Source organism: Labrus bergylta, chromosome 14, assembly GCF_963930695.1.
Source record: "Labrus bergylta chromosome 14, fLabBer1.1, whole genome shotgun sequence".
NCBI lineage: Eukaryota > Metazoa > Chordata > Actinopteri > Labriformes > Labridae > Labrus > Labrus bergylta.
Window position 1 is genome coordinate 23,369,723 of NC_089208.1, and position 25,556 is coordinate 23,395,278.

At 40.7% G+C, this 25,556-nt stretch overlaps 1 protein-coding gene across 1 annotated transcript in view; it reads left to right on the plus strand.

The window, feature by feature from the left end:
- The window catches only part of LOC110000967 (vacuole membrane protein 1-like), a 74,021-nt gene that overhangs the window by 36,965 nt on the left and 11,500 nt on the right, over nucleotides 1-25,556 (plus strand). The window contains exons 8-10 of the mRNA XM_065962692.1: nucleotides 7,010-7,090; nucleotides 7,415-7,531; nucleotides 12,716-12,777. Coding sequence (XP_065818764.1) covers nucleotides 7,010-7,090; nucleotides 7,415-7,531; nucleotides 12,716-12,777 — 260 coding nt within the window. The remainder of the gene's footprint in view (nucleotides 1-7,009; nucleotides 7,091-7,414; nucleotides 7,532-12,715; nucleotides 12,778-25,556) is intronic.

Genomic DNA, 25,556 nt, shown 5'->3' on the forward strand with positions numbered 1-25,556 from the left:
ACTCTTTCTTTCTCACGCACAGTTCAACTCCTGCTTTGCAAGCTCTCTCGCTCTCTCTCTCTCTCTCCCTCGCTCTCTCTTCTTCTCTCTCTGATGATATGTGGCAGCTGTGTGTATGTATATAATGTGTGTTCGTGTGATTGGACAGCATCTGGAGGCAGGTTGCTTGCACCAGTGAGGACCTGCAACATACGGAAACATTTCTTCTCTCGCCAGGGCTTTCACCACCACTCGGATGTTCTCAGGGTTCCCTACGTTGCTTCAGGAGATTCCGCAGCCCGTCATTGCTTTTTTCACTTTTCCACTTTTTACTTTTGAGGCACATTTGGAAGGTGGAAAAAGAAGAAGTCATCACTTCTGGATTTCTAATTGCTAATTGCTAATCAGTGGTTGTAGGCCAAAGTGGAGACAGACTCCGCTGAACTTGGACGTGGGGAACTTTTGGCGACATTTGATCGTTGTGTATTTGATAGGAAGTGGTTAAGTTAGGATGTGACACCCCTCAGCACACACACACATGCTTAAATGTCTCCCACACACACCCTGTGGCAGCAGCTGGATTAAGATGCTGACTTCGTCCCCTGCGCTCTAGTCACAGAGAGGACTGTAGGTGCCAGCAGATTGACATAAACCCAGTGGTATTTCTCCAAACCAGCACGTGCCAACTTCCTGCCACAAGTGCACGTGATGCACAGCAGCAGCCCGGCACTCTGGGTTTTTTTTCTCATTCATTCAACAGAGCTATTCAAGAATAATGAAGTCATGCTTTTTCTAACGGCTCCAGACGCTGATGTCATGAACATCAGCTTCTTTTTTTCCCCTCTTAAATCTTTAGCTCAGAGCGCTCGTGTGCAGGAGAGGAATCCTCGGACCGCCTCGGAGGATCCTTCCTTCAAGGATCCACTTCACGACTGCTTGTAACCTGATAATGAAGTTATTTCCTGCCTTGTGTGTATTTTTTTTCATCCGGCACAGAAGGGGTTAACAGGCTGTGAATTCTTGATTGCCAACTCCCAGGATCGTATCTCCTGTAACTCAAATCAGGGCCATCTGTGCTGGGCGTATGCCTGCCTTTCCCCCCTGGCCTACTGCACTCAAAGGCTCTCTGTGGTTTGCCCGGCCCCGTCACGTGACTTCTCTGAAAGTGCCCCCTCCTTCCTCCTCCCTCTTTATTTCCAGTAAACTGTTTGAAAGGAGGGGGGTGAGTCAGAGTAAAACCAGCTTCCCTTTAACCACAGCTTGTTAAGAATTTGTCAACGTGGACTCAGGGGTGCATTTTATATAAATATATATATATATATATATATATATATGTGTGTGTGTGTGTTTGAAAAACTAAGTGTGTCCATATAGATATCAACGTACACATCTTCTTTTTATTCCTTCTTGAACGGGGTCCGTAGCTTTCTATTGCGTCAGGAGTCCTTAATCACTCCACTTCCTCTGCCGGAGCGAGCAGGCGCGGGCTTGTTGGAGTTAATGAGATGAACTTTAGCCGTCATCGTGTCGGGGGGCTCGCGGCTGCTCCGGAGATGTGTGTCTTCTGTTTGAAAGACTTTCATTGAGAAAAAAAAAAAAAACGAAAACACAGAGAGCGGGAGAGAAAAAAATGTGTGTGGGTGTTGACTTGTGTATAGGCTATGCATAGATTTTTCCTTGTCTGACACTTCGATTTTCCACATGGAGCAGAGTACCTTGTTGCTGCCTGCTTTTTGTTCCGTTTGAACTCCGTACCCCAGCAGCACGACCGAACACTACAGCTTTGCAAACTTCTTTTTTAAAAAGAGAAAACCCTCTTTGTTTGGTGGGGAAATCCTTCCTTCATCATTAACATAAAGAGACTTCATATCGTACAGTGATGCACCAGAAAAAGAGGCAAACATCACTTCCAGAGTTGTTGGAAAAGCTGAACATATGCGAAACTAAAAACAGATGCTGTTCAAAAAAACTGCTGCTAGAAAAAGTAAAGGGATAAATTCCCTCTCATCACCTTGAATTTGCAAACACAGTTACAAGCTGTCATGCCAAATGTAGAATTCTGATTCGTCCTCTTAAATTTGAGGTAAGGAGACGTTCTTGAGTCAGACCTTAATCATAATTTTATTTCATATTCATTAAATCATTGAGAAGAATCGTCTTTATCTTGTGCCAAATGTCCCATTATTCCTTATTTATCACATTAATTACGGTATTTAAAATATTCTAAAAGCTCCAAGAAGTGACGTTGTTTCTTAAAGGTGCTCACGTTCGTTAAACACATGGAGAGTTAATGCTGTAAAGAAAAAAAAACACCCTGTTAAAGTGTGGTTTGTGAGGAGCACTTATGATGTTCTTATAAAAACCTATAAACAGCAGATCAAATGTGATGATTGTTTCCCACAGAGGTCAACTCCATGTGGGGTGGCTGTGCAGACTGCTGAGTCAAGCATCTGTGCCGAACATCCAAACCTGGAACCAAAAAAAAAAAACCTCCATGGCTTTAATGACGCTGCACACCCTCGACAAGATCTTACCAAATGTAATTGCTGCTAAGCCCAGCCCTGCAGGTCGGCTGTGACGGGGGCTGAGGAGGAGGGAGGAGGAGGAGAAGGAGGAGGAGGTGGGGGGGGGCCGGCAGGCAGCCTTTGGCAAGCTGCCTGGCAAAGATGGTGATTTTCCATAAGCCGCCAACAACAGAGTCTGGATGTCTGAACCCCAGACATCCAAGATAGACGCTTCCCGGGTCCAGAAATGCAGAACAGAGAGAGAGTCAAAGTAGAGAGTTCAACTATAGTAAATCACAGTGTCACAAGTTCACACACACACACACACACACACACACACACACACACACACACACACACACACACACACACACACACACACACACCCTCCTACATCCTCCCCTCACCTCCTCTGGGACCCTTTGTTCATGCTGCAGTGATAGTTTAATGCACGCTCTCGCTGCATGAGTTAAAAAGCATAACTACAGCACGTCCAATGTAAACAATACATGTGTCATGACGTAATAAAACAAATGGGATTCACAAGCCGTCTCCATGGCAATGATTGGTTCTGCAGGGTTCTGTGTGTGCTGCAGCACCCGCAGTCGTCAGGTGTCCCTGGACCAGATACAGTCCTCCGCGGTTCAGCTGTAAACCAACCATACACATTCCTTCTCTCCCTGTCTCCCACCAGCTGAGCAACGCGCACACTTACACACACACGCGCACACACATGGGGACAGGCTAGAATTAAAACTACAGGCTCGTCCAAGGATAAGCCGTCCTGATTGGACATCAGTGGAAGCAGAAATTCAAATGGTGAACCAATCAGATTGTGTGTCCCTTCGCTCCCCCCACCAGCACCTTATTAGGCGACCTCCCATGTCTCTCAAATTTCCTGACCGCTTGGTTGCACCCCGTAAAGAATGTCATCAGCACTGTACTGCTTTTGTTGACCATATTAGGTATGATCATGTTCAGCCAGCCCCCTCTGGAGCCTCTTTTTTTTATTTTAAATTTACATGATGCTTCAGAAACGGAGGCCTTAGTTTCTACCAGGAAACAATTTCTTCTTGCATGAGCACATGAAACATAATTTATTTCGTTTGTTTTTTTATGATTTTAATACATTTTAAATATTAAAAGACGAAAAAAAGCTTTAAAATCCATTCATCGGCTCATTTTTATTACAGTTATTAAATTGAAAATGATAAAACTAAGACAAACTCTTTGAGGGAATCACTCAGAAATCTTTGGCAATAAAATAAAATAAAAACATGAATATTTGCTTCAGGAAAACTGAACAGCTTCACAGTTTTATCTTATTGTGTTCACACTTACGTGTGTGTGTGTGTGTGTGTGTGTGTGTGTGTGTGTGTGTGTGTGTGTGTGTGTGTGTGTGTGTGTGTGTGTGTGTGTGTGTGTGTGTGTGTCAGCATTCAGTGTGAAAGAGTCACTTTTCTTCACAAAGGAAGTTTTGTCACTTTGAAACTAAAGCATCCGCACTCTTCTTATCAACTTGGGTCACATTTATTTATAAAGCACATAAAAAAAAAAAACAGCAGCAGATCAGAGAGCTGGACAAACAAAAAACATGACATCACAACATGTTTAAGAATGAAGAAAAGCTGATATCAAGAACTTTAACAGATGTTATGTTCATGTAAGCTTTGAATGACAAACATCTCAAATATAAATATAAATATATGAAATAAACTCCATGGAGAGGGCCGACCTTCTCCTGAAGGTTAAAACTCGACCCTTAATTAAAAGTCTGGAAGAAATGTACGGACTGAAACCTGCTGTTCTCCTCATTTTACCTTTAATCGCATTGTTCTTGTTTGAATCTGAAATCCTCAACAAAGATAAAAATTAAATAATCTCAAATAACTTAGAAATCAAATAATATAAGAAAAAACTCATAAACATAAACATACCCCCTCCCCCAAAATCAGTCCACCTTTACCTGCACAGTGTTAAACCTTCTGCCTTATTCTCAAACTATATTAAGTTTTATTATTTCAAAAATACAAACCATGTTGACTGTGAAGCTGTCGAGGACTCACTCTCTGGTTTCTTGAATGTTGTCTTTGTTTGTCTTCATGTTTTTGTTTTTTGTTCTTGTGAAGCCGAAGATAATTTTGCACATTGTGAACAAATAAAGTTCTTATTTTTTCAATATGTTCTTATTATAATTATTATTATGATTCTGTGCGTCTGCTGTGAGAGCAGACAGATTTAAAATTGAAGCTTTAAAAAAGTTTTAATATTAAGAATAAGTCTGTCAAGATAAATTCTGAAAACTTTACTCTGCAAAATATAAATTAAGAGCTCCAAAATGCAGAGATTCCTTCAAAATAAAAGTGGAAGATAAAAGCTTCAAATAATTAGAAATAAAAGTTTTGAGAACTTTAAATTACATTTTTATTAAAGAGGCATTATTAGAAATTCTTTCCAAAGAAGAAAAAGTTTTCGTATTAATGATTAAAGCACAAAAACTTTTATATAACTTCAGAATAAAAGTAGATTAAATCAAACCATGATTAAAAACCATTTTTTTTCAGAGTTTTTACATGAAGGCCTTCAAAATAAAACAATCTCTCATCAAATACTCCTGAAAAGTGAAATGTTGAGTATTTCTGTGTGACTGCAGTTTAAAACATTTCTTTACAACATCAAAAAAACACATTAAATTTGACTGAATCATTGTTTCATCGAGCTCAGATTAATCTTCTATAATTACCCAGATATTGAATGTGTCCAAAAACAAAGAAAGAAAGTAAGAGGTCCGTGATCAGATCAGGGCTCTCCTTTGTGCTCCCCCTCTGTGTTCCCAGAACCAGTTTAGGGTTTTAAAATCCAAACAGATTAAGGCTCCTCTTCCCAGAAAAGGTATATTAGTGGGAAAAATGTGTGTCACTGCTGTGAAGAGAGGCTTTTGTTGAGCTGTCAGGAGGAATAGGGCAAGAGGGGCAGAAAGAGAACGAGTCTGTGAGTCACAGGAATGACCAGAGTGTGTTGTCTTCTTCTCACGTTCCTCTCACTGTCACATTGGAGGTTAGAAAAAGGAAAGAAACGGGCAGCAGAGGTTAAATAAAGACACTTTTAGAACCTCTTTGTGATGAAGAAATCTGTCCGGACATGAGTGTTGAAATAGTTTGAGAATTAGTGGCAGGTGAATCAGGGAGTTTAGAGTTTGAAGTTGAAGATTTTTACGTTGGGAGGATGCTCAGGGATTTATTCAGAGGTTAATTAAATTGTTAAAATCTCCTTTTTTAATTTAAATCATTAAATAAATATATTTCTCCTGTCATGAGCAACATTTTTACCGGATGATTTAATTTATCTGGTGATGAAACCAAACAAAGATGCAACTTTTCCCCTAAAAAAAGAGCTCGTCAGCACTTCTACTTCACACTGTGAATTTTCTCAAATGAAGATAAATTAGACTAAACAAATTCTCTGTAAATTAAAAACCTTTGATTTTAATTTAAATGTTTTTAAATCATTTAAAAGTGAGGTCCTATGAGGGGTGGTTTAGACTCTCGTACGAGGGAGGGGAATCACTCAGATGCAAATGTCTTTAAAAAAATGACTCATTTCTAATTATTATCAGAGTATGCTGCTGCAGATCAAACTTCTGAAGATCTCATTATCATTTTCATCAGCTCATAATTTGCTCAATAATTAAAACAAATGTTTCTTTGAGTGCACACTAACAGGAGGAGGAAGCTGCTCCTGTGAAGCTGCTGCTGCTTTTCACTCGTAAATAAAAAACACCTCTGATGTGAAATCCTTTTTTTAAAAAGTTTTTTTCGTTTTATTGAAACTCAAACGTGTTTTTAAGTCTAAAAAGGATGAAGTTAAATGTCCGTAATTAGAGATAAATTTAAAAATAAAGAAGCTGGAGCTCGCTCGCTCTCTGACAGGAGGAGTAAGAGAAGCAGATTATTTCACAGCCAGGGTTTGAAGAGTGGATGTCAAATTGTCTGAATATTTTGTTTACATATCATGTTTAAATGTCTTTAAAATCTCTTAATAAAACAATAATTTAAATTAATTACGCAGCAGGCTGAGCACCTTTTCTCCACACACCTCTGTGATGCTCCCTCCACCTCCTAAAGGCTCCGAAAACACACGACGTCCTGTCCTTAAATTAACAAACGTCAGCCTTCTCATTGTTCATTTGATCCCTAAAATAAATGTTTAAATGTCAAACACACCTCAAGTTAACTGTGACCTCATTATCATATGAACTATAAATCTTAGATTGTGAAGAATAGGTGTTAATATAACTGAGTGTTCATAAGGACGGTTTGATTTTAATCTGATCGGACATTAAATATAATTTAAGTTGGAATGAATCGCTGTTTATTTATTTATATTTTAAATTTTGTGTTGAGTGCAAATCTGTGAATGTGAGATATCTCCTGTATGTTCCTGCTGCAGGATCAGCTAAACATCATCAAGTCTTCATGCAGAATTTATTCACACATCTTTCTGTCCACCTCTTCTTCTTCGTTTAGGACGTCGCCACACGAGCAAAACTGGCCGTGCAGAAACTCATCCAGAGGGTCGGCTTCTTTGGGATTTTAGCCTGCGCCTCTGTAAGTCAGATCAATCATGACTCTTATTTTAAATGTATAAAACATCCCCATCATGCAGTTATCATCATGTTCACATCAATGTTGATATGGTTTTACCTCAACACATCAGTGCGAGTGTGTGTTGTTCGACTTGTGAATAAAAAGGGAAGCTTGTCAAAGTGTTAAAGATATTAAAATGTGACTTTCTGCAGGGCAACATGTTGAACTCACACATCCCGTAAATATGCACAATGGAAACTCTTATTTTGAAATATTTTCTTATGTCTTTCTGTGTTTTACACGTTCACAAAATGAACTCCTGTCATTTCTGTTGTTGTTCCTCAGATTCCGAATCCCTTATTTGACCTGGCAGGAATAACATGCGGACACTTTTTGGTTCCCTTTTGGACTTTTTTTGGTGCGACACTCATCGGAAAAGCCGTCATCAAAATGCACATTCAGGTAAGAATACGTTTAATGAAATAGATCCTCTTGATGATGTAAAGAGCTGTTTTTTTTAAAGGAGTACAGTACATCACTCATTTCACAGCTGGGTGTGTGTGTGTGTGTGTGTGTGTGTGTGTGTGTGTGTGTGTGTGTGTGTGTGTGTGTGTGTGTGTGTGTGTGTGTGTGTGTGTGTGTGTGTGTGTGTGCAGAACTTCTCTTTTTATATCTCTTCTGTCTCATACTGCACAGACACTTAACTAAACTCTTCAGTGCCACATTTGGACATTTTGCAGACATATGCATACAGAGGGAGGAGAGTGTTCAATAATGAATCATGCTCATGCATATCTCCTACAGCACTGTACTCAGCTGGCAGTGAGGAGGCCATTTTGTGCAGCCTAAGTAGGGGGAGTCAACCATTTTGTGATTGCAGCTGCACCACCCCCCAGTAGCTTCTCTGTACAATAGAGTGGTCATGCTGCAGCAGATAGATCATTCATAGGAAAGGTACATCCTAACCCCCGTGAATAGGAAAGTGCTGTTAGGACAATTGGCATCTCGCTTGTTTCTTCTAATCCGGAAAAATCCTCAGTTTGCGTCCAGGAATTTGCAGTATGTGTGTGATTCATCGCCAGGGGCTCGACTTTCTGCTCTGCGAGCAAAACGCTGGAGTTTGCATTGTGACAAAAAGGATGAAGGGGTTAAGAAGTGTTTGTTTCTTTCCACTCTGCGTCATTCCTTATCATATGCAGAAAGCTTTTTCCTGCAACAGACGGAGAAAGAGAGAGGTGGTGGCTGTGGGGGAACCTTGTGAGTGCGAGAGGAACGCAGATAAACATTGTCTGTGGGAGGTGATGGAGAGAAAGAAGAGGGAAAAGTGAGAGGGACGGGTGGGGGTTGCATGCATGGCAGGCACAATCACACACACAGTACCAGATTACACCCAGGGGTCCCAGGGGCCCCCACTGACAGAGGTGTGTCCCTCCCCGTCTTACAGAAAGAAAGACTTCACTCAGCTCTCTGGTATGTTTGGGGGGGCCTTGGCCCCTTTTCATGAAGCTATTTGGTTTAGTTTTCTTCAGGCCTTTAATGCAAATGTTCAGTAGGTTGTACAGTGTGTGGGCAAAACAACAAGAAGAGCAGGTGACCTTCTCCCTTGTGGGCTGGGGGGAAACTAAGGGGGATTTTGAATCTCCTCTTGTGTGTGTGTGTGTGTGTGTGTGTGTGTGTATGCTTCAAAGCCCTGTTTTTGATCTTGGTGTGTACCCGCGCTTCAGGTGTGTTCTCACCAGCAGTCTCCAAGGAGAAGTTTCTCTTTATTCTGCACCGGTTTCTCCTTTCTCTTCCGCTCGTTTAGCTTCACGTCCGATACCCGCCGCTGAATGGTGGACGTCAGGGCCTTTGTGACGCAGCATGTCACCAGAGGATGAGGCTTGTTGTCGTGGAAGTACTCGTGACAAAGGTGTTGTTACCATGCGTGCAGAGAAGATCAGTGAGGTGTGGCAAGTTTTCACACATGCACAAAACTGCTGCTGCTGCATGTGTGAACACTGCAGGTAGAAGTCAGGAAAATTCAATGCAGGCGAGTGAGTGAGGGTGATGACATTTTATTCACGTGACATGTGAGTGACCGCTGCGATCTTGGTGCACATCATAAGGCTGCTTCATACTCTTCTCAGCTCACCAGTTTCACCAGTATGTTCTCTTCCACTCTTTAGTTGATACTGTGAATACGTCCAAGTAGGATGAGTCCCTTTTATGTCATGTCCTGCAGTCTGAGACCCCCCCCCCCCTTCTCGTCTCGCCTAACAGGAAAAAAATCATGCTCTGATGGAAAAGTGTAAATAACTTAGTCATGAAGATTTCAGGGGCAGGCTGTCCTGGAATCTTGTAGATATTTTCAGGAGTGCATGTATGAACAGCAGATAGGGAATAGTTGTTGTTGTGCTCTGACTTGCACCTTTCTGATGATTCCCTTGTGATAAACATCTGATGTCATGCTTCCTTCTTGTAAGTGTGCAGTGTGCAGTGTTTGTGTACGTCTGGGATTTGTGTTGCTCTTATCATCTTCATCATCATCGGATCATCGTCAGTTTCCCAGCAGACACACTTAATGTTTCTTAGTCAGCTTTCCTGTGTGTGTCGGCCATCTTGCTATCCCTTCCTTCTTCTCCTTTTTTTTTTTTTTTTTTTTTTTTTCCTGTTGCATGATAGATGTCTTGTCAGTGTGTTTAGTCGATGTGGGTCCACAGAATCCATATTCAAGTGCATCGCTCCACATACTTGTTACTCAAGTTGCAGCTTAAATGTCAGTGTGGGGGGATCGACTTACTGTCCCGCCTTGTGTTTATTTTCTGAGGGGCACAGGAATAGTACGACTGTGAATGTCAAACTTTTTATTTCTATTTTTAATGGCTGCACACGTCAATTACGAGTCGTGTTATTTTTGTGACAACACTGTGACTGCGCGTCTTTCTTTTTCATTGTGTCTAACGTTCAGCGAGGCTCCGATGGTCCAGACCCACTTTTGAAAAGTAATTATTGGAAGACAAGCAGATGGCCATACATGTATGACGTAGATGACATGTCATGCAACTTTACAATGAACACTGTAACAAAGAGCACTGTCACATGTGATTAAACTTGTGTGGGGGTGTCGCTGTGCTCCGTTATCTTCACTGTAGTCATTTAAAGGTGTCTTACTGACATGGCTGTCACATTCATTTCTGTTCTCTTAAAGTGACGTTCGTTTCACTCAAATTCTTCTCTTCAGTTTCACTATTCCCCCCTCGCTTGTTGTGGTTTTTACGGGTGTTGAAAGTGTTGCATAGTCCTCGTTTAACTGTTGCTCAAATCGTCCAATTTCATACGAACAACTCGTTCATGAATCCTGAGACAATCGCCTGCTGAGGTCCAGTATCAGGACTGATCTGCATGTGAGGATCTGAGATTCTCTGAAGCTTCACCAATGTATCGTCCAGCTGATCATATTGGCCGATCATAATATTTATAAAGGCTTCAGTGCATATTTTTCCAATATCTGCAAATATGACACCTTCGTTGTTTATAATTCTCAGCCCTGTCGGCAGCACATGTTCAGAATCAGAGCATCAAAGCTGAGCAGATGGTCGTCCGCACCAGGAACACTTGTCATGGTTTAGTCTTGTTTAGTTGGTTTATTCCTTGTTTTGTTACATAGTTAATTGTCTATCCTAGTGCAGCTTGTTTCATAGTTTGGTCTTTAGTGTTTCCTAATTTATTTTGTAGTTCTTGTCCTCAGTGTTTCTTGTATTTTCCTTCCTGCCTCTGTGTGTGTTTCCCTCCAGTTTTGATTGCCCTCACTGTCTTCACCTGTGTCATCTGTCTCACCTGTGTTTGAAAACACAACAGGAAACACTAAAGACTAAACTAGGAAACAAGCAGCACTAGGATTGACAATTAACTTAGTAACCAAACAAGGAATAAACCAACTACACATGACTAAACCACAACAATAATATGCATCTTTCTGAGTATCCTGCAGGGTTGTATCTGCAATATTGGCGGACAAGCTAGATGAAAAAGGGACATCGCTTCACAAAAATTGAAATTCGGGCGCTGGTGGTCTAGAGCAGGGGTTCCCTAACTTTTCAGGTCGTGACCCCCAAACAGAGGGTGACAGAAACTGGGGACCCCCCACTGTTCTTTAAGGTGGTTAGTTAGGTATATAACATAGCGACAGCCACGCACACACTAATAAACCTATCCAAAAACTAGGAACACAAAATACTACCACATCCTAAAAGAATGAAAATTTTCATTTCCATTTCACTTAATGATACTGTCTTATATGACATTTGGCTACTTTTTATATATTTACAAAAATGGTAAAAGGATATACTTACGCACTTTTAAATGATTTTACATTTTTTATGGAAGGCATCTCGCTCGGTGGCTGGCGACCCACCTCTGGGTCCCGACCCCCACTTTGGGAACCACTGGTCTAGAGCATGCAACCAAGTACAGGGGGCTGTAGTCCTCGAAGCAGGTGGCCCAGGTTCAAGTCCGACCTGCATGTCATTCCCCACTCTCTCTCTCTCTCCCTGATGTCTGACTCTGTCCGCTGTCCTGTCTAAATAAAGACCTAAAAGCCACAAAATAAATCTAAAAAAGGTCTTTAAATAAAAATAATAATTCCTCTTATTCATAATCAGTGACTTCTCCTGTCTGATAAACAACACGAGATCTTTTGACCTCTTGTTGCCATGGCAACATAAGAATTATTCAACTGTCTCACATTATGCTGCAGACTCCTTTAATTAAGCTTCTCGTTTAAATTGAGAGAAATATTCAAATCCAGGATGACATCTTTACGGCTCCGTCATTACATAAATTGGAAAATTCTAGATGTCTCGTGTATCGTTGTGCACGTCTCCCTGTAATTTTGGGGCAGTATATGTTTAGTGTTTTTTGGAAACCTTTAGATCTGGATGAGAATTCAGAAGAAGAAGAAGAAGAAAAAAGGCTCTGCGGGTTGAAACAATCCTTCTCTGTACGACATGAATTTGTAATGACAGACCCGGCACAAGATCTGCTCAGTTTTTCTAATGTTGAATGTTGAAGGTCAACTCTGTGTTACTGGGTCTAACCACGCTTTAAGTGCTCAAAATGGATGTTTGTTTAAAAGATTACAGTGACGTCCAAACACCCTAAAGGGTAAGTAACTGGTCTATTATTGGTGACATGTTCCATAACATGGGGTAGATCCAAAATGGCTGCTGGCCGCTTGTCTGTTCCCTCTGGCCCTGTGACTGAGTAGGAATCAGACCGGACAGGAACCGGCCTTTCGACCCCTTATGAAGCAATGACACATCTTTGATTCCCTCACCCACCCTAACACAAAAACACACACACACACACTGATCAAGTGCCCTGTTGGTCATGTGTCATAGATACCGGCCTTTCATTTCTCGCCCTTCATGACAAAAGCTGCTTTTAGTTCAAACCGCCTTGGTGGTGCATCGCATGGGCATAATTGACAGTGTGTGTGTGTGTGTGTGTGTGTGTGTGTGTGTGTGTGTGTGTGTGTGTGAGGGGGTGTTTAGGAATTACTGATTAAACTATGATGCACTAACTGCCTTCTTCTGAACCCTCACAGTGACCTCACAGCTCAGTTACTGACTCGCTCTTTCTTTCTGTGTGTGTTTCTTTGTCATACAGAAACTTTTTGTGATCGTCACCTTCAGCAGGCACATTGTGGAGCAGATGGTCTCCCTCATCGGGTGAGTAAGCGTCAAACGGGTGTGAGTGTGTGTACGTGTGCGTGTGTGTTCTCTAAAAGTACCCTGTGGTGTGCACAGCTATCACACTTGACGGTTGAGGGACCTTTTTGGTAGGTCATAATGCATTCAGGTAATTTACCTCCCTTTGTCAGAAGTGTACCTCCTCCTCTTCCTCTTTGTGATGGTGATGAAGGTCACAGAAATGGCTTTCTGAGTGAGACACGTTGATGTTTGAAGTCGACTTGTTGCTTGAAAAAGACTTTGAAAAAGAGGTTTTGTCACTTTTTGTTCCCCTGTCGGCTCCTCGCTCTGCAGTTATGGCTCAATGTGGTGATTAATGGCTTGGATTTTTCCACAGCATGACTATGGGCATGAACATGTTCTGGCTGCCTCACAGGACAGGATAGGTCTATCGGAGAAACCTCCTCTCTGTTGTCGCCCTTTTTTTGACCAGTTGTTTATTACATACCTGATCTCAAAGGAGCTCATGCCAAAATCCAGCCTCCTTATCTTTTGGATAAAGTAAGGCCTTCAGGTGTCAGGCCTCAGGCTGGGCATGTTGATGTTTATTAGACTGGAACATTTTTGGAGGAAAGAAAAAAGGCGAGATTAAGTTTGTGGTGAGAGGGATTTCACAAAGGAAACTTTCTTGTTTTTGCCACGGTGGGAAAATCATCAGTGTTGTGCAAAAAAATCTTGTTTTTTGTAAGATTAAGAGGCCGTTTGACCATCAAAACATCAGACTCCGACTGGAGCAAAGACGTAATAAAAAGCAGTAAAACATTAAAAAATGCTTTGTACAGAAAAATAACACACATAGAGATGTATTAGAAGTATAAAAGGCCTTGGTGCTGGGTCAAGGTGCTGATGGGTGGCATGATGGGTGTCCTTGTAGAGATGCCAGGCGCTGCAGCTGGAAAGTGCCCTCCACACACCTGCTGGTGGGAGTGCCGTTTGTTACGCACGTACACACACACACACACGCTGAAATAAGTCGATGAGATTGCATCAGCTCTCATCCTTGATTTGTTGTTTTTGTTTTCAGATTTGTTCAATTGTTTTTACGTTATTTTTTGGGCCTTTTTTGCCTTTATTAAAAAGGACAGCTGAAGAGAGATAGGAAATGTCAGGAGGAGAGAGAGCAGGGGGACAACATGCAGCAAAGGGACAAGGTCGGATTCAAGCCCATGGCGGCTGCAACGCGGACTACAGCCTCTGTACATGGGGTACATGACGAGGCTATCGGTGTTCCTGTTTAATTGTTAAACTAAATTTTGCAAGTTAAAAAACAGGGAAAAGTGTTGCAATTAAAGTGAAAATAATCAGTGAACATAGAGTTAAATTCTCATTAGAAGTTTTAAAAGTTTTGTACATGCGTGTGTGTGTGCGTGTCTGGTTGTGAAACACCATTTCCTCCGACAGTCACTGTTCATTGAGCTGCAGACTCAAAGTGAAAAGTCTCAGCTACAGCGACAGGTTTCATTCTGACTTCTTCTTTAAAGGAAACTTCCCCTCCTCATTACAACTCTTTAACTGTCAGCTTCCTTCCTCTCTGAGGCCTCTCCACATACACCTCTGCCCCCTCGCTTTCTCTCTCTCTCTTACTCTCACTCTCAGTCACACGTCACCTTATGAATGGGTGACAGTCTTTCAGTTTGAGGCCTTTAGGGCCCTCAGAGCGCAGTGTCAGTGTTAACTAGGCTGGTGCTAGGAAATAAATTTGCACCTTTACACCCGTTTAAATGCTGGCACCTGCAGCTTCCCCCACCCACTGTGCACATGCTTAGTTGAACACACACACACACACACACACACACACACACACGCAAAGTTTTGTCCCATAAGTGCCTTGAACCTTTACTCTCTGTAGCCACGGGACCTTTGCAGAAATTGAAAGTGATTTAAATCCAAATTTAGTTTTAATTCAAACTGAATCTTGTTTTTTTTTTTTTTTATCAGATTTGATGTTTCAGTGTAGAAGACATTTCTTGGCAACTCCAAAACAGATTTCTAAATTCCTGCATTTAGAGCAAGACATATTTTATAATCTTTCTTTTTTTTAATTTAACTTTTCTGAATACATTTTATGGTCTGATTAGTATTCATCTCAATTAAAAATGTTCAAGCATTTTTCTGTCCTCTTCAGGTTTTTTTTCTTATTTGATAAAACTTTTCTTTTATGGTCTGGGCAAAAAAAAAACACACATTGTGGATTTATTGTTTAATCATTTCCACTCCGATTGTATCTGTTTGCTTGGCTCTGTGTGTTCCCTCTCTGATAATGGAGGGAAAACGTTTTGTTTCTTTGTGGATGACTGAGGCCACAGCTGGACTTTGGCCGTAGTGATTTCTGCATGACATGACATAATAGAAAACTGACACACTTAACTTCCTGCTCTTTGCTTGTCAGGTGAGCTAGTTGGCACACTCACACACACAGACACACTCACACACACAGACACACACACACACACACACACACACACACACACACACACAGACACACACAGACACACACAGACACACACAGACACACACAGACACACACACACACACACACACACACACACACACACACACACACACACAGACACACACACACACACACACAAAGACACACACACTCACACACACAGACACACACACAGACACACACACACACACACACACACACACACACAGACACACACACTCACACACACAGACACACACACACACACACACACACACACACACACACACACACAGACACTCACACACACAGAGACACACACACACACACACACACAGACACACACACACACAGAGACACACACACACACAGAGACACACACACACACACACACACAGACACACACACACACACACACACACACACAGACACACACACTCACACACACAGACACACACACAGACACACACACACACACACACACACACACACACACACACACAGACACTCACACACACAGAGACACACACACACAGACACACACACACACAGACACACACACTCACACACACACAGACACACACACACACACACACACAGACACACACACACAGACACACACACTCACACACACACACAGACACACACACACAGACACACACATATTTCTGTTTCTTTTTTTACTGCGTTGTAGGACGTGTTTGTTCAGATGACAATAACTTTTTAAATTCTCTGTAAAATACTGAATTGTTGTCATTATTGTCTCCTATTTTTTTATTGTTTTTGTTTTTGGGTTATTTTATTTAAGTTTCTAATTAATTTGTAAAACTATTTTAGTTTTAGTTTTCTGACCGAACACATAGAGGTGTCTGTCACTCTGAGAACTCTCCGTTTGTTTAAAACTTACACCTAGTGATTTTAACATATGGAAATCCCTGGCTGTGTTTTGTAGTTAGACCTTAAATATTTGTGTGTGGGTCGTGTGTGTGTGTGTGTCGTGTGTGTGTGTGTGTGTGTGTGTGTGTGTGTGTGTGTGTGTGTGTGTGTGTGTGTGTGTGTGTGTGTGTGTGTGTGTGTGTGTGTGTGTGTGTGTGTGAGTGTGTTCCTTTTTACTAACCAGCTGTAGCTATATTTCTGACCTGAGGAACAACGTGACAGGAGAGGATGATAAAATTCTGTTTAGTTTGATGGATGCATCATTTACTTTGTATTTGTGTAAGCATGACGGGAATATTTTCTCAGTCACTTAGCAGGGAGTGTTCACAACTTGTCCTCAAGTTTCATTGAGAAAATATTCTCTATTGCGACACAACGACTTTTAAGAAATACTTATGAAGCAATCTGAGAAGTGGATCACGACACAGTCATGTAGTTTGTAACTCATTCGATAAATGAACTGATTTCCAAACAGGCCTTTTTTCTTTTTTTCACTTTAGTGCACATGGTCCTACACAGTTTTCACCTCTTCAGGATGCATTCAAACTTTCAATCAATCAATCTTTATTTGTGAAGCACTTTTCAAACAGTGATGTAGCACAAATGGCTTATATATAAAAATATAAATCAGACAAGATGTCAACTCTTACACTTCAGTTTAGAATTTTTAATTTGAAAACCTGACAGTTGTTGCTGCTTCCTGTTTGTATGTGAAGCCGGCACAAAGTTCAAAAACATCTCTTTGGCATGCTTTAAATTTTGATGTATTTGGATTTATTTTTCTTCTTGAATAAGAAATGCAACGCCGGGTTTACGACAGCTTTGTGTAGCCTTAACCATGATACCAACAACAACAATAACACTATTATTTATTATATTATTTGTGTCACGTTTGTTAAACACCATAATTTAAGTCGAGGTGGATGTTGTTGTTTTTATGTCCTTGTCTCCTGCCTCATGGCCGCCACTCTCAGAATATCATTCATACATTTCTAAATGGGCCTTCTTCTTGTTTTTTTTAAAGGAGATTTCTAAACGTTTTCTCTCACTTTGCAGCCGTGATAATCAGGAAAAGTTTTTTTTTTCTGTGTATGACAAATGGAAAACATGGTGTAACAAAAAGAGAGAGGTTTTGGACTTAAGGCTTTAACGTCACCAGGCTCTAAAACTGTCAGCAGACGTTTTCATCACCTCTCTTAACTATAATGACTCCAGAGTGATTTTACTAGCTGGAAAAAAAAAACTTACAAAATATTTAAAGGAGATTTTTTTATTTATTTAGAACAAGTTGGATGTAAGTGACTTAAGATTTCCATTTTAAGTTTATGACTGTCTGATGTTCCTTTGGACAAATAAGTTCCGTCTTTAACAGTAACTCAGTTTAATAAAGTCTTCGTCTTGTTCAGCTGGGATGTAACGTCGGCTCAGGAACAACACAAAAAACCCATTGGTGTTAGACATTTCAGACTAGATGTATTATGACTTCTTCATGTGTAACAGATTCTCTCACAGATGAGTTTCACTCTTGTTTTCCTGCCATGCAAAGTCTTCTAGGTTAAATCTATAACCCTCCGTTGGCAGCAGTGGGATGATAATAAAGATTATTTTGCTTTGAACTGCCAGGAAGTCACAATAAAACCTTCCTCAGATGCCTTTTGGCCTGATAAGCAGAACTGATAAGCCGTGTGTCTGATCAGACTTGTTAGCTCTCCTATGTCCTGTGACTAATGTACAGATGTCTGCTCTTCAGAGCCAGCCGAGCGTGTACAGTCATCGGTTAAGTTTGGCACAAAGAACTGCAAACTCAGTCAAACTGAGGCTTTGATCAAGTTCTGAAGTAGTTGTATGTCAAGATGTTTCATGCTGTCATTTGGAGAAAGTCCTTATTCAGCAGTTTTTCACCTTTAGTCATTAAAATTCCCTCAACAGGACATCTGAGTTTATGGATTTGATAAAAACTCAACTATTTTTGGCACTCTGGTTTTACATTAGAACTTCTCCTTTTTAATTGCTTTTAAATTAGCCTCATTTAAACCATGGCTTTCTGGACCTTTTATTTATACGTACAAATGATTTGCTGCTGAACCTCAGTAGAGTTTTCAAGTTTCTCTGCTTTACTTGGATGCTATTTTTTCTGAGAACTTTTCACTTCACAAAGATAAATGGACTTGAGCTTGTTTGGCACTTTTCTAATCTTCTGACTACTCAAAGAGCTTTCACATTCACCCATTCACACACTGATGGAAGAGGCTGCTTCGTGAAGAGACCATCAGAATTAACTAATCCCAGCAGCGGGAGCAGCTTGTGTTTTTCCAAAGGTACTTTTAGTCATGAAGTTGTTTGAGCTGGGGATCGAACCCCCGAGACCAGCTCTTCCACTGAGCAAAAGCCTAATTTTTACTTTCTGCTTTTACAAAAACATGTTACATTTTCAAAACAGGGCCTTTAGTTGTGGGATAATGCATCAACGTGTTCTCACCTTTCATGCATTAAGACAAGACATAACATAACCAAAATAATATTGAAGCTGATAGTAATAATCTTTATTTAAAAAGCATGTCTTAACAAAGTTAAAATGTGCCTCATAAACAGGTTATAAAACATTACTGCACATTAAAATAAAAACGTTATAAAAAAAGAACAAACATTTACAAAAGAATAAATGTCTTTAGTAAAAGAATGTTTAAAGTAGAGATTTTAAAAACTCACAGATTTAGCAAACCGGATTTCGGATTTCTTGTTTGAAGAAATAATTAGTTTGATCATCATTCAGTTTGAGAAAGTTATGAGATGTCCACCAGCAGATATCCAACAGGCAGGTTGATCTAGATCGTTGTGATTGGTGGAATGCAAAGTGACATATCACTGTGTGTCGTCTGCGTAACGGTAATATTGTCAGTATGGTTACAAGGACAGTGTATCAATAAGAAACAGACAAAGAAGAATAACTCAATACCATGGATATGAGTCTGCTGAACTAGATGTCCATGACTAAAGGAGAACTTGTACAAACATTGTTAAGGGTGAATCATCACATATTACTGAAGTGTTAGGATCCGCTTCAGAGCAGTAAGATATTCCCGATCCAACTCTTTGTTATTTTTTTATTTCATTTGAATTGGCTGTGATTCAAATTCAAAAGTCTTAAAAACAATTTGTCCTTGAAATGTCCTTTAGATCCTTGTACTCTTACACTCTGAGTACATTACACAATTATTTATATTTTTGTACGTCAGTCAAGAAGGCAAGTACTCCGGCCAACGCTGATTAATGTTCATTTTATAGTCTTAAATTTTAAGTCAGGTCAACTACCCTTCAAGAGCTTCAGAGAAAGAACAAGCCCCATCTCCCTTACTCAATTATTTCTCCAGAACAACAGATTTATCTTTTTCTGTTCCCGGTCCTCCCTGTCCGCCTCTGCCTTATCTCAGCCAGTGAAGAGGTGATCTACAGAAGGGAAAGCTTTAAAATCCACTGTGGCCTGCAGTAATGGAGCAGGGAGCTTTCCTGTGTTTGACATGCCGTCTGGGTCGCCCAGTCTGCTCGTTTGATCCGCTGTGAGTCGCTTAATTTAGACTAGATTCCAAACTCTGATTCGTGCCACTGTCTCAGCAGCCATATGTGATGACATATGAACAGGAAAAAATAGATTTCTTCCGCTAATTATGAGAACAGCTGTGGTGCTGAGGCCCATTGGGTGGCTTTTGGTGATTCACCGTCTGCAGTAGTCCAGTGTGTTTACACCTTGTCAGTGGCGACTGCGGTGAACTATCTGTTGAGGTCTGGGACAGGATAGTGTGCAAGGTGTGTTATGGTGATGATTGTGTTTGTGTTAAAAAGTTAAAGAAAGAGTTAAAAAAAAAAAAAAGATACGGACACATTACAGCTTCATCTGATAGCATCTCATCTCCTAAACCCAATTGTATTCTGAGTAGATTTGGCTATCAGGTTTGATAAGATCTTAAAACGTGTTGTTCAAGAGAAGAAAATGATCTGACATGGGATTAGGGCGTGTAATCCATTTTTGGTTTTGATCTGGATTAAACCTCCAGTATTTTGAATAGATTTGGGATGCCCACTAATCCCAGCAGAAGGGTGGAATATGGGCCTGTGTCCTCTTGGGCAGCGCCAACAACCTCAATTTCAGAGCGCTTCTTACCTGCGCTCATCATTGCTACGTTACCTATAAACTTCTGCTTCCCTCAGTCGTGACTGTTGGGGTCGCTTTTGAATAGCTTTGTGTGCTTAATTATTTTCTTTTGTTCAAAATCATCAAGAAAACATTAAAACAATGTAAAGAACCTGTGTCCTCCTGACATCAGCAGCAGCTCTAGACCTGCTCTAAATGCGAGTCCTCCGCCATTGGTGTTTACAGCTCTGATATTAGATGCCCCGTCCCTTCTTGATTTTGATTGGTCAAAATTAGTGAGAGGGAAGTGACATCGATGAGCACAGCACTGTTTGAATAGTTGAACTGTTTTAAACTGAGAGCGCAGTGACTGAAAACAGCTGAGGCTGAAAGCATTTTTGTGATCAGGATGCTGAGCGCTGAAAATGCTGAACTACATTAGTTTTCAACTTGAAAACACTGCCAGTGCAAAAAACATCCAGAGTGGACACAGGCTCATCTGGTAGATTTCAGGTCCAAATTAAGTAAAACATTTAAACTGTTTAAAGAAGATTCTGACTACTTTAAAGCATTTCATCACAGTGAAGTCAAATAAAAGGAAGAATTTTGTCCCTATAAAAAAACTCCAGAAAAGGCTTCATATTGAGCAAAATTATTCAATTAATTATCAGTTTATGAATGTAGAAGGACACTGTCAGAGTTTATCCAAAGTTGAGTTTTAGAGGTCTGAAGGTCTGGGCTGGGCCTTCTTGTACTCCACCTCCTGGACCTGTTTTTCCGTATTTTGTTTTTGTATTTATTGAGAGACAGATAAGAGCTGACTTTTCAAAATGGAAGGGGATATTTTGTGTGTGTGTGTGTGTGTGTGTGTGTGTGTGTGTGTCCCTTCAAATGAAAACACTTGTGTGACAACATGCTGGTCTTTCAAAACATGTAGCTTACATTGTAATACAAGATCAATTTTGATCCCCATCAGAAATGTTGCGTTGAAAATTATGCTCAAATAAGTTAATGAGGTAATAGCCAAAAATGGTTTTCCAAATCCAGATTATTCTGATCCAGGTTAAATTATTTGAACAAGTTGGCCCAGGTTTTGCAGGACTGCTTTAAATGAGTGCTGACAATAATCCATCATCTTGATTGAGTTTGCCACTCACCGTGTCTTGTATTGAGCTTCACAAATCCGTCAGACTCCCGTATCAGAGGAGGGACTATCACTGTCAGGCCCTCAGGGAAGCAAGCCATTGAGGTGCAGAGAGGAAGACTCTGGACCTGAAAAGGTTTTCCGGTAGGAACCAGTATGCCGGGGCCATGGGGGGAACTCTCCACGTCTCCATGAGAATGAACACATTTCCATGAGAGGCCATCTCTGAGGTGGGAGTCCATTACCAGCACAATGGGCCTGCAGATGGCTGTCCCTGCCACACAAGGCTATCACCGCAGGCAGCCCCACTCGGAGTGAGGCCAGGGTAGAGTCACAGGTCGGGGCAGGGCAGGGCAGCCGATGTCTGTATGAGCTGTGTATTGGTTTATACTGGGACTTTCCAGATCACAATCAACATTTTCAATCACTTACACAGCATCACAATCACAAACAGAATAAAGACACATGTCAGTGTCTCAGTTGAATTCCCAAGTATCACTCCTAAAGCTGTAACAATAGATGAGTAATTAAAAAGATTATTATTCTCAACTATTTTTTACAACTGATCATCATGTTACACAATTTGCTTGGTGGAAACGGGGCTTTACTCACTGTCTACCCATTAACTAATGGTTAATTTTTCCTGCTATGTTCCTATTTTGTATGAATCTGCCCGAATTCCTCTGACCTTTTACTATCAACTACAGGAAAACTGTTCCTGCAGAAGTAAATTTCTGAGAACCATTTAAACCCGACTGTTCTGAGTTATCGCAGTAGAAAAATTGTTTCTGCTGAATTGAACTGATTCTGAGCACACCCCCTCTTACTCAGATAGAAACTAGGTTTGTGTGGTTTCACACTGAACTGAAGGTAAGGGGGGCATTGTCTTGTTAGTGTCAAAAGTTAACCAGCATGGCGGGAATGTTCTGTGTCAGTAACATAAATTTATTCAGGACACAGCCATACAACCTTCATCTTCACATCAAGACTCGATACAGAACACATCCAATAAGCAACCCATTAAACTTACACCAGCTCAAAATCTGACCAATGCATACATCCATACATCAATGTTACTTCATCAATTCACAGAATAATTACTGAAGTCCCCTGATGTCTTAAACTTTCCCTTTTCTTATTAAATAAAATCAAAACCTTCCATTAAACATTACTTCCTGACATTAAAAACTAAACTGTGATAAATGCATTCAACCACTGCAAGAAGAGGATGTTTTCTCTTTATAATGAAGGCAACAGAAAATCACCTTGTACTGACCGAAACTGCTCAAAACACACATCTTACCAAACATGACATGATTTAATTTAGTCATGATGATAATCTTAAAGCAAACACATTTTTAATGCAGCCTGCTTTGTACAAGAAACCAAACTAAATAATTGCTAATTTTTCTTGAGGCCTTCGCACACTGAGACATTTTTTTGTCCGAATTTGCTGCACAATTAAAAAGAAATAAGATTTTCTTAGCAACACTAACATATTAAGAACCAATTTGCCTTCATAGAAATTATGGCAAAAGTAAATAAAACCTTAAAAGAAGTAAGTGGCCCTAAACCTCTCCCCTGAGGCACTCCATAACTTTTTTCCTTCTATGTCAGAATAAATACCTCTAAAATTCTGTTTTCTGTTTGTGAGTTTGTACAAAATTGCTAAACTGATGAAAGAAAAAATGTCACTGTATTTCTTTATGAGTTTACTCCTATGTGACATTAGTCATGCTATAAATAGTCCTGTATGAGTAAAGTCTTCCCGTTAACCCAATCTGCAATAAGGGAGTGTTCGATCCTGTTAGTCACCGGGTGCTCTGGTCACCTGAGAAGCACCCTGACAAAGATGGCATTGATCAGTCCTTCCACTGCCTGCCCTTCTCTCCTCTAAACACAAACACAGTCTGAAGCCTCACTCAAGGTGACGGCATCTGACTGAAACAGGGTAAGACAGTGGGAGTGAGGGATGGAGCAGCAGGTCTTGGCCACCTCGCTTTTTATACAGCATCGTTAAGTTTAATGCGAGGCTCCACAGGGCGTCCATTTTCTCATCTTCCTCCACTTGCATTCTGATTGCCTTGGCCCTCAAGCTGTGACAGAAATACAGAGGCTATAAGATGGGGTTTGACTCTGAGCCAAAAGGTCTCACCGCAGCCATTTAGAATAATATTCAATCGCTCAAGAAGACTTAATGTTAACATCGTGTACTATAGGCCTTTTCTAAGCTTAATGGCACACTGAGGGATTTAGAAGGGGTACACAAAGATGTGAATGTAACTGAAGCTTTGATGAGTAAGTGTGAGAGAGAGAGAGCGACACACAAAGAGAGGGAGAGGTCAGATGTGTGATCCAGGTCTGGTGTCATATTATGTGCCTCCAGGGCATAGTATGTCCCAGTATGTCAAAGCTTTTTTCATCTCTGATTCACTTGTTTTGGTGCTGAGTCCCACACTACACTCCTGCTCGCTCATCAAATTCTACAACATGCACAAGCCGAGGCTATGAAGTTTCTTATTCACCAGGACGGCAACCGACTCGTGTGTTGTTTTAGGAAACAGTACGCCATTGAGTCATTTTTAGAGCGGCTCATTCATCAGGGGAACACAAGCCAACTTCAAACTCTGAATCAGCATCATCCACTGAAGGATATTGTTTAGTAAATCCCATGAACACTGTAATGTGTGCTGTAATTTCACCAGTTGTCATGAGAATGTGTGTCCTTCTGTGTTCTCTGAGAGGAGTCATCCCAGACAGGCCCTGACTCAGAGGCCAGACAGGCGGCCGTCCGGACCCCTCACCCTCCCCGCCCTGCCTCCGCCACACCTCAGTGAAAACCCACATATAGTCCCACCGTCATCATCCCAAATCACACAACTTGTTATGTAGAGGGAGCAGAAATAGCAAGGAGGGTCCTTTGTGAAAATGCATTGCTTTCTATAAAAACACACAGTTTTGTCCAGTTGTGGATAATCCGTGAAAGACGTTGAAACGAGGGCACACCATGAATCTTAATTATGAGGAGGCTTTATTTGTTTCATCCCAGACACATAAATCATTTGCGTATTGCTTTATTTTGTCAAACCTCAAAGATTCACCACTTTGAACACGTTTTTATTACTGTGCAAATCTTTGGACTGTGCTGCCCTGAGATCTTAAATCACATCCACACAAAACAACTGTTTAATTGGAAAATAATACATTCATCTATTTTATCTCACTCGCTCCATTTTCTAGCTCTTCCCCCGTTGTTCCAGATATTTCACACAGACAGAAACTTTGGCTTGTCTTCACTTGCATGCTCATAACAGCAGCCTCTGCAGCTCCAATGAAATGCTACATGTGAAACTGATAAGATTATAAGACTTTATTTGGAATATTTCCTAAAGCATGAGACTGATGTTCTGCAGTTGGTAGATGGAGCTCATTTTTAAGTCTTACATGTTTAACAGAAGCAGATTATGCAGCTTTCAGTACCCCAACTTTACAGAAAGATGTAAAGATACATGACTGTGCGTCCCAACACACACTCTCCAGGCACAAAACACAAGAGTACAATGTCGCTTGAAAAACCAAATTATAACCTGAATCCATGTGATTTCAGTTTTAGAGATCCACAGCCTTTAATTGAGAGAGCTGAGCGTTCACACAAACATCTACTATTTTAGATCTCACAGCATTGAGTTCCTCTTTTACTCTATCTTAGATTGTATCTTTGTTTCTGACGGGAAAGGGGGACACTTGAGCCTCTACTGTCATAGAATATGAAAAATAAGAGTACTGAAAGAGCACATGAATAACTGCGCTGCGTGGGTTTGTATGCTATCTAATTAATTTGAATCGGCTAATGTTGGTCTTTATTGTTTAACTTTAATTATTTGTCTGATGTTATTGACCATTTCTGCCTTTGTGTCTAATTTTCTTATTTTTATCTGTCACTCATGGGAGGGGAGCTGCAGGGAGGGGAGGGGATCAAGTTAGAGCCCTTTGATTATCATAAAATCTTGATTCTGATGTCACAACAGAATTTTTGATTTTTGATTTTGCAATATGCCAAAAAACTGCAACACATTTCATAGCCAGTTCTCACAAATTTCCATCTACATCTGTTTGAT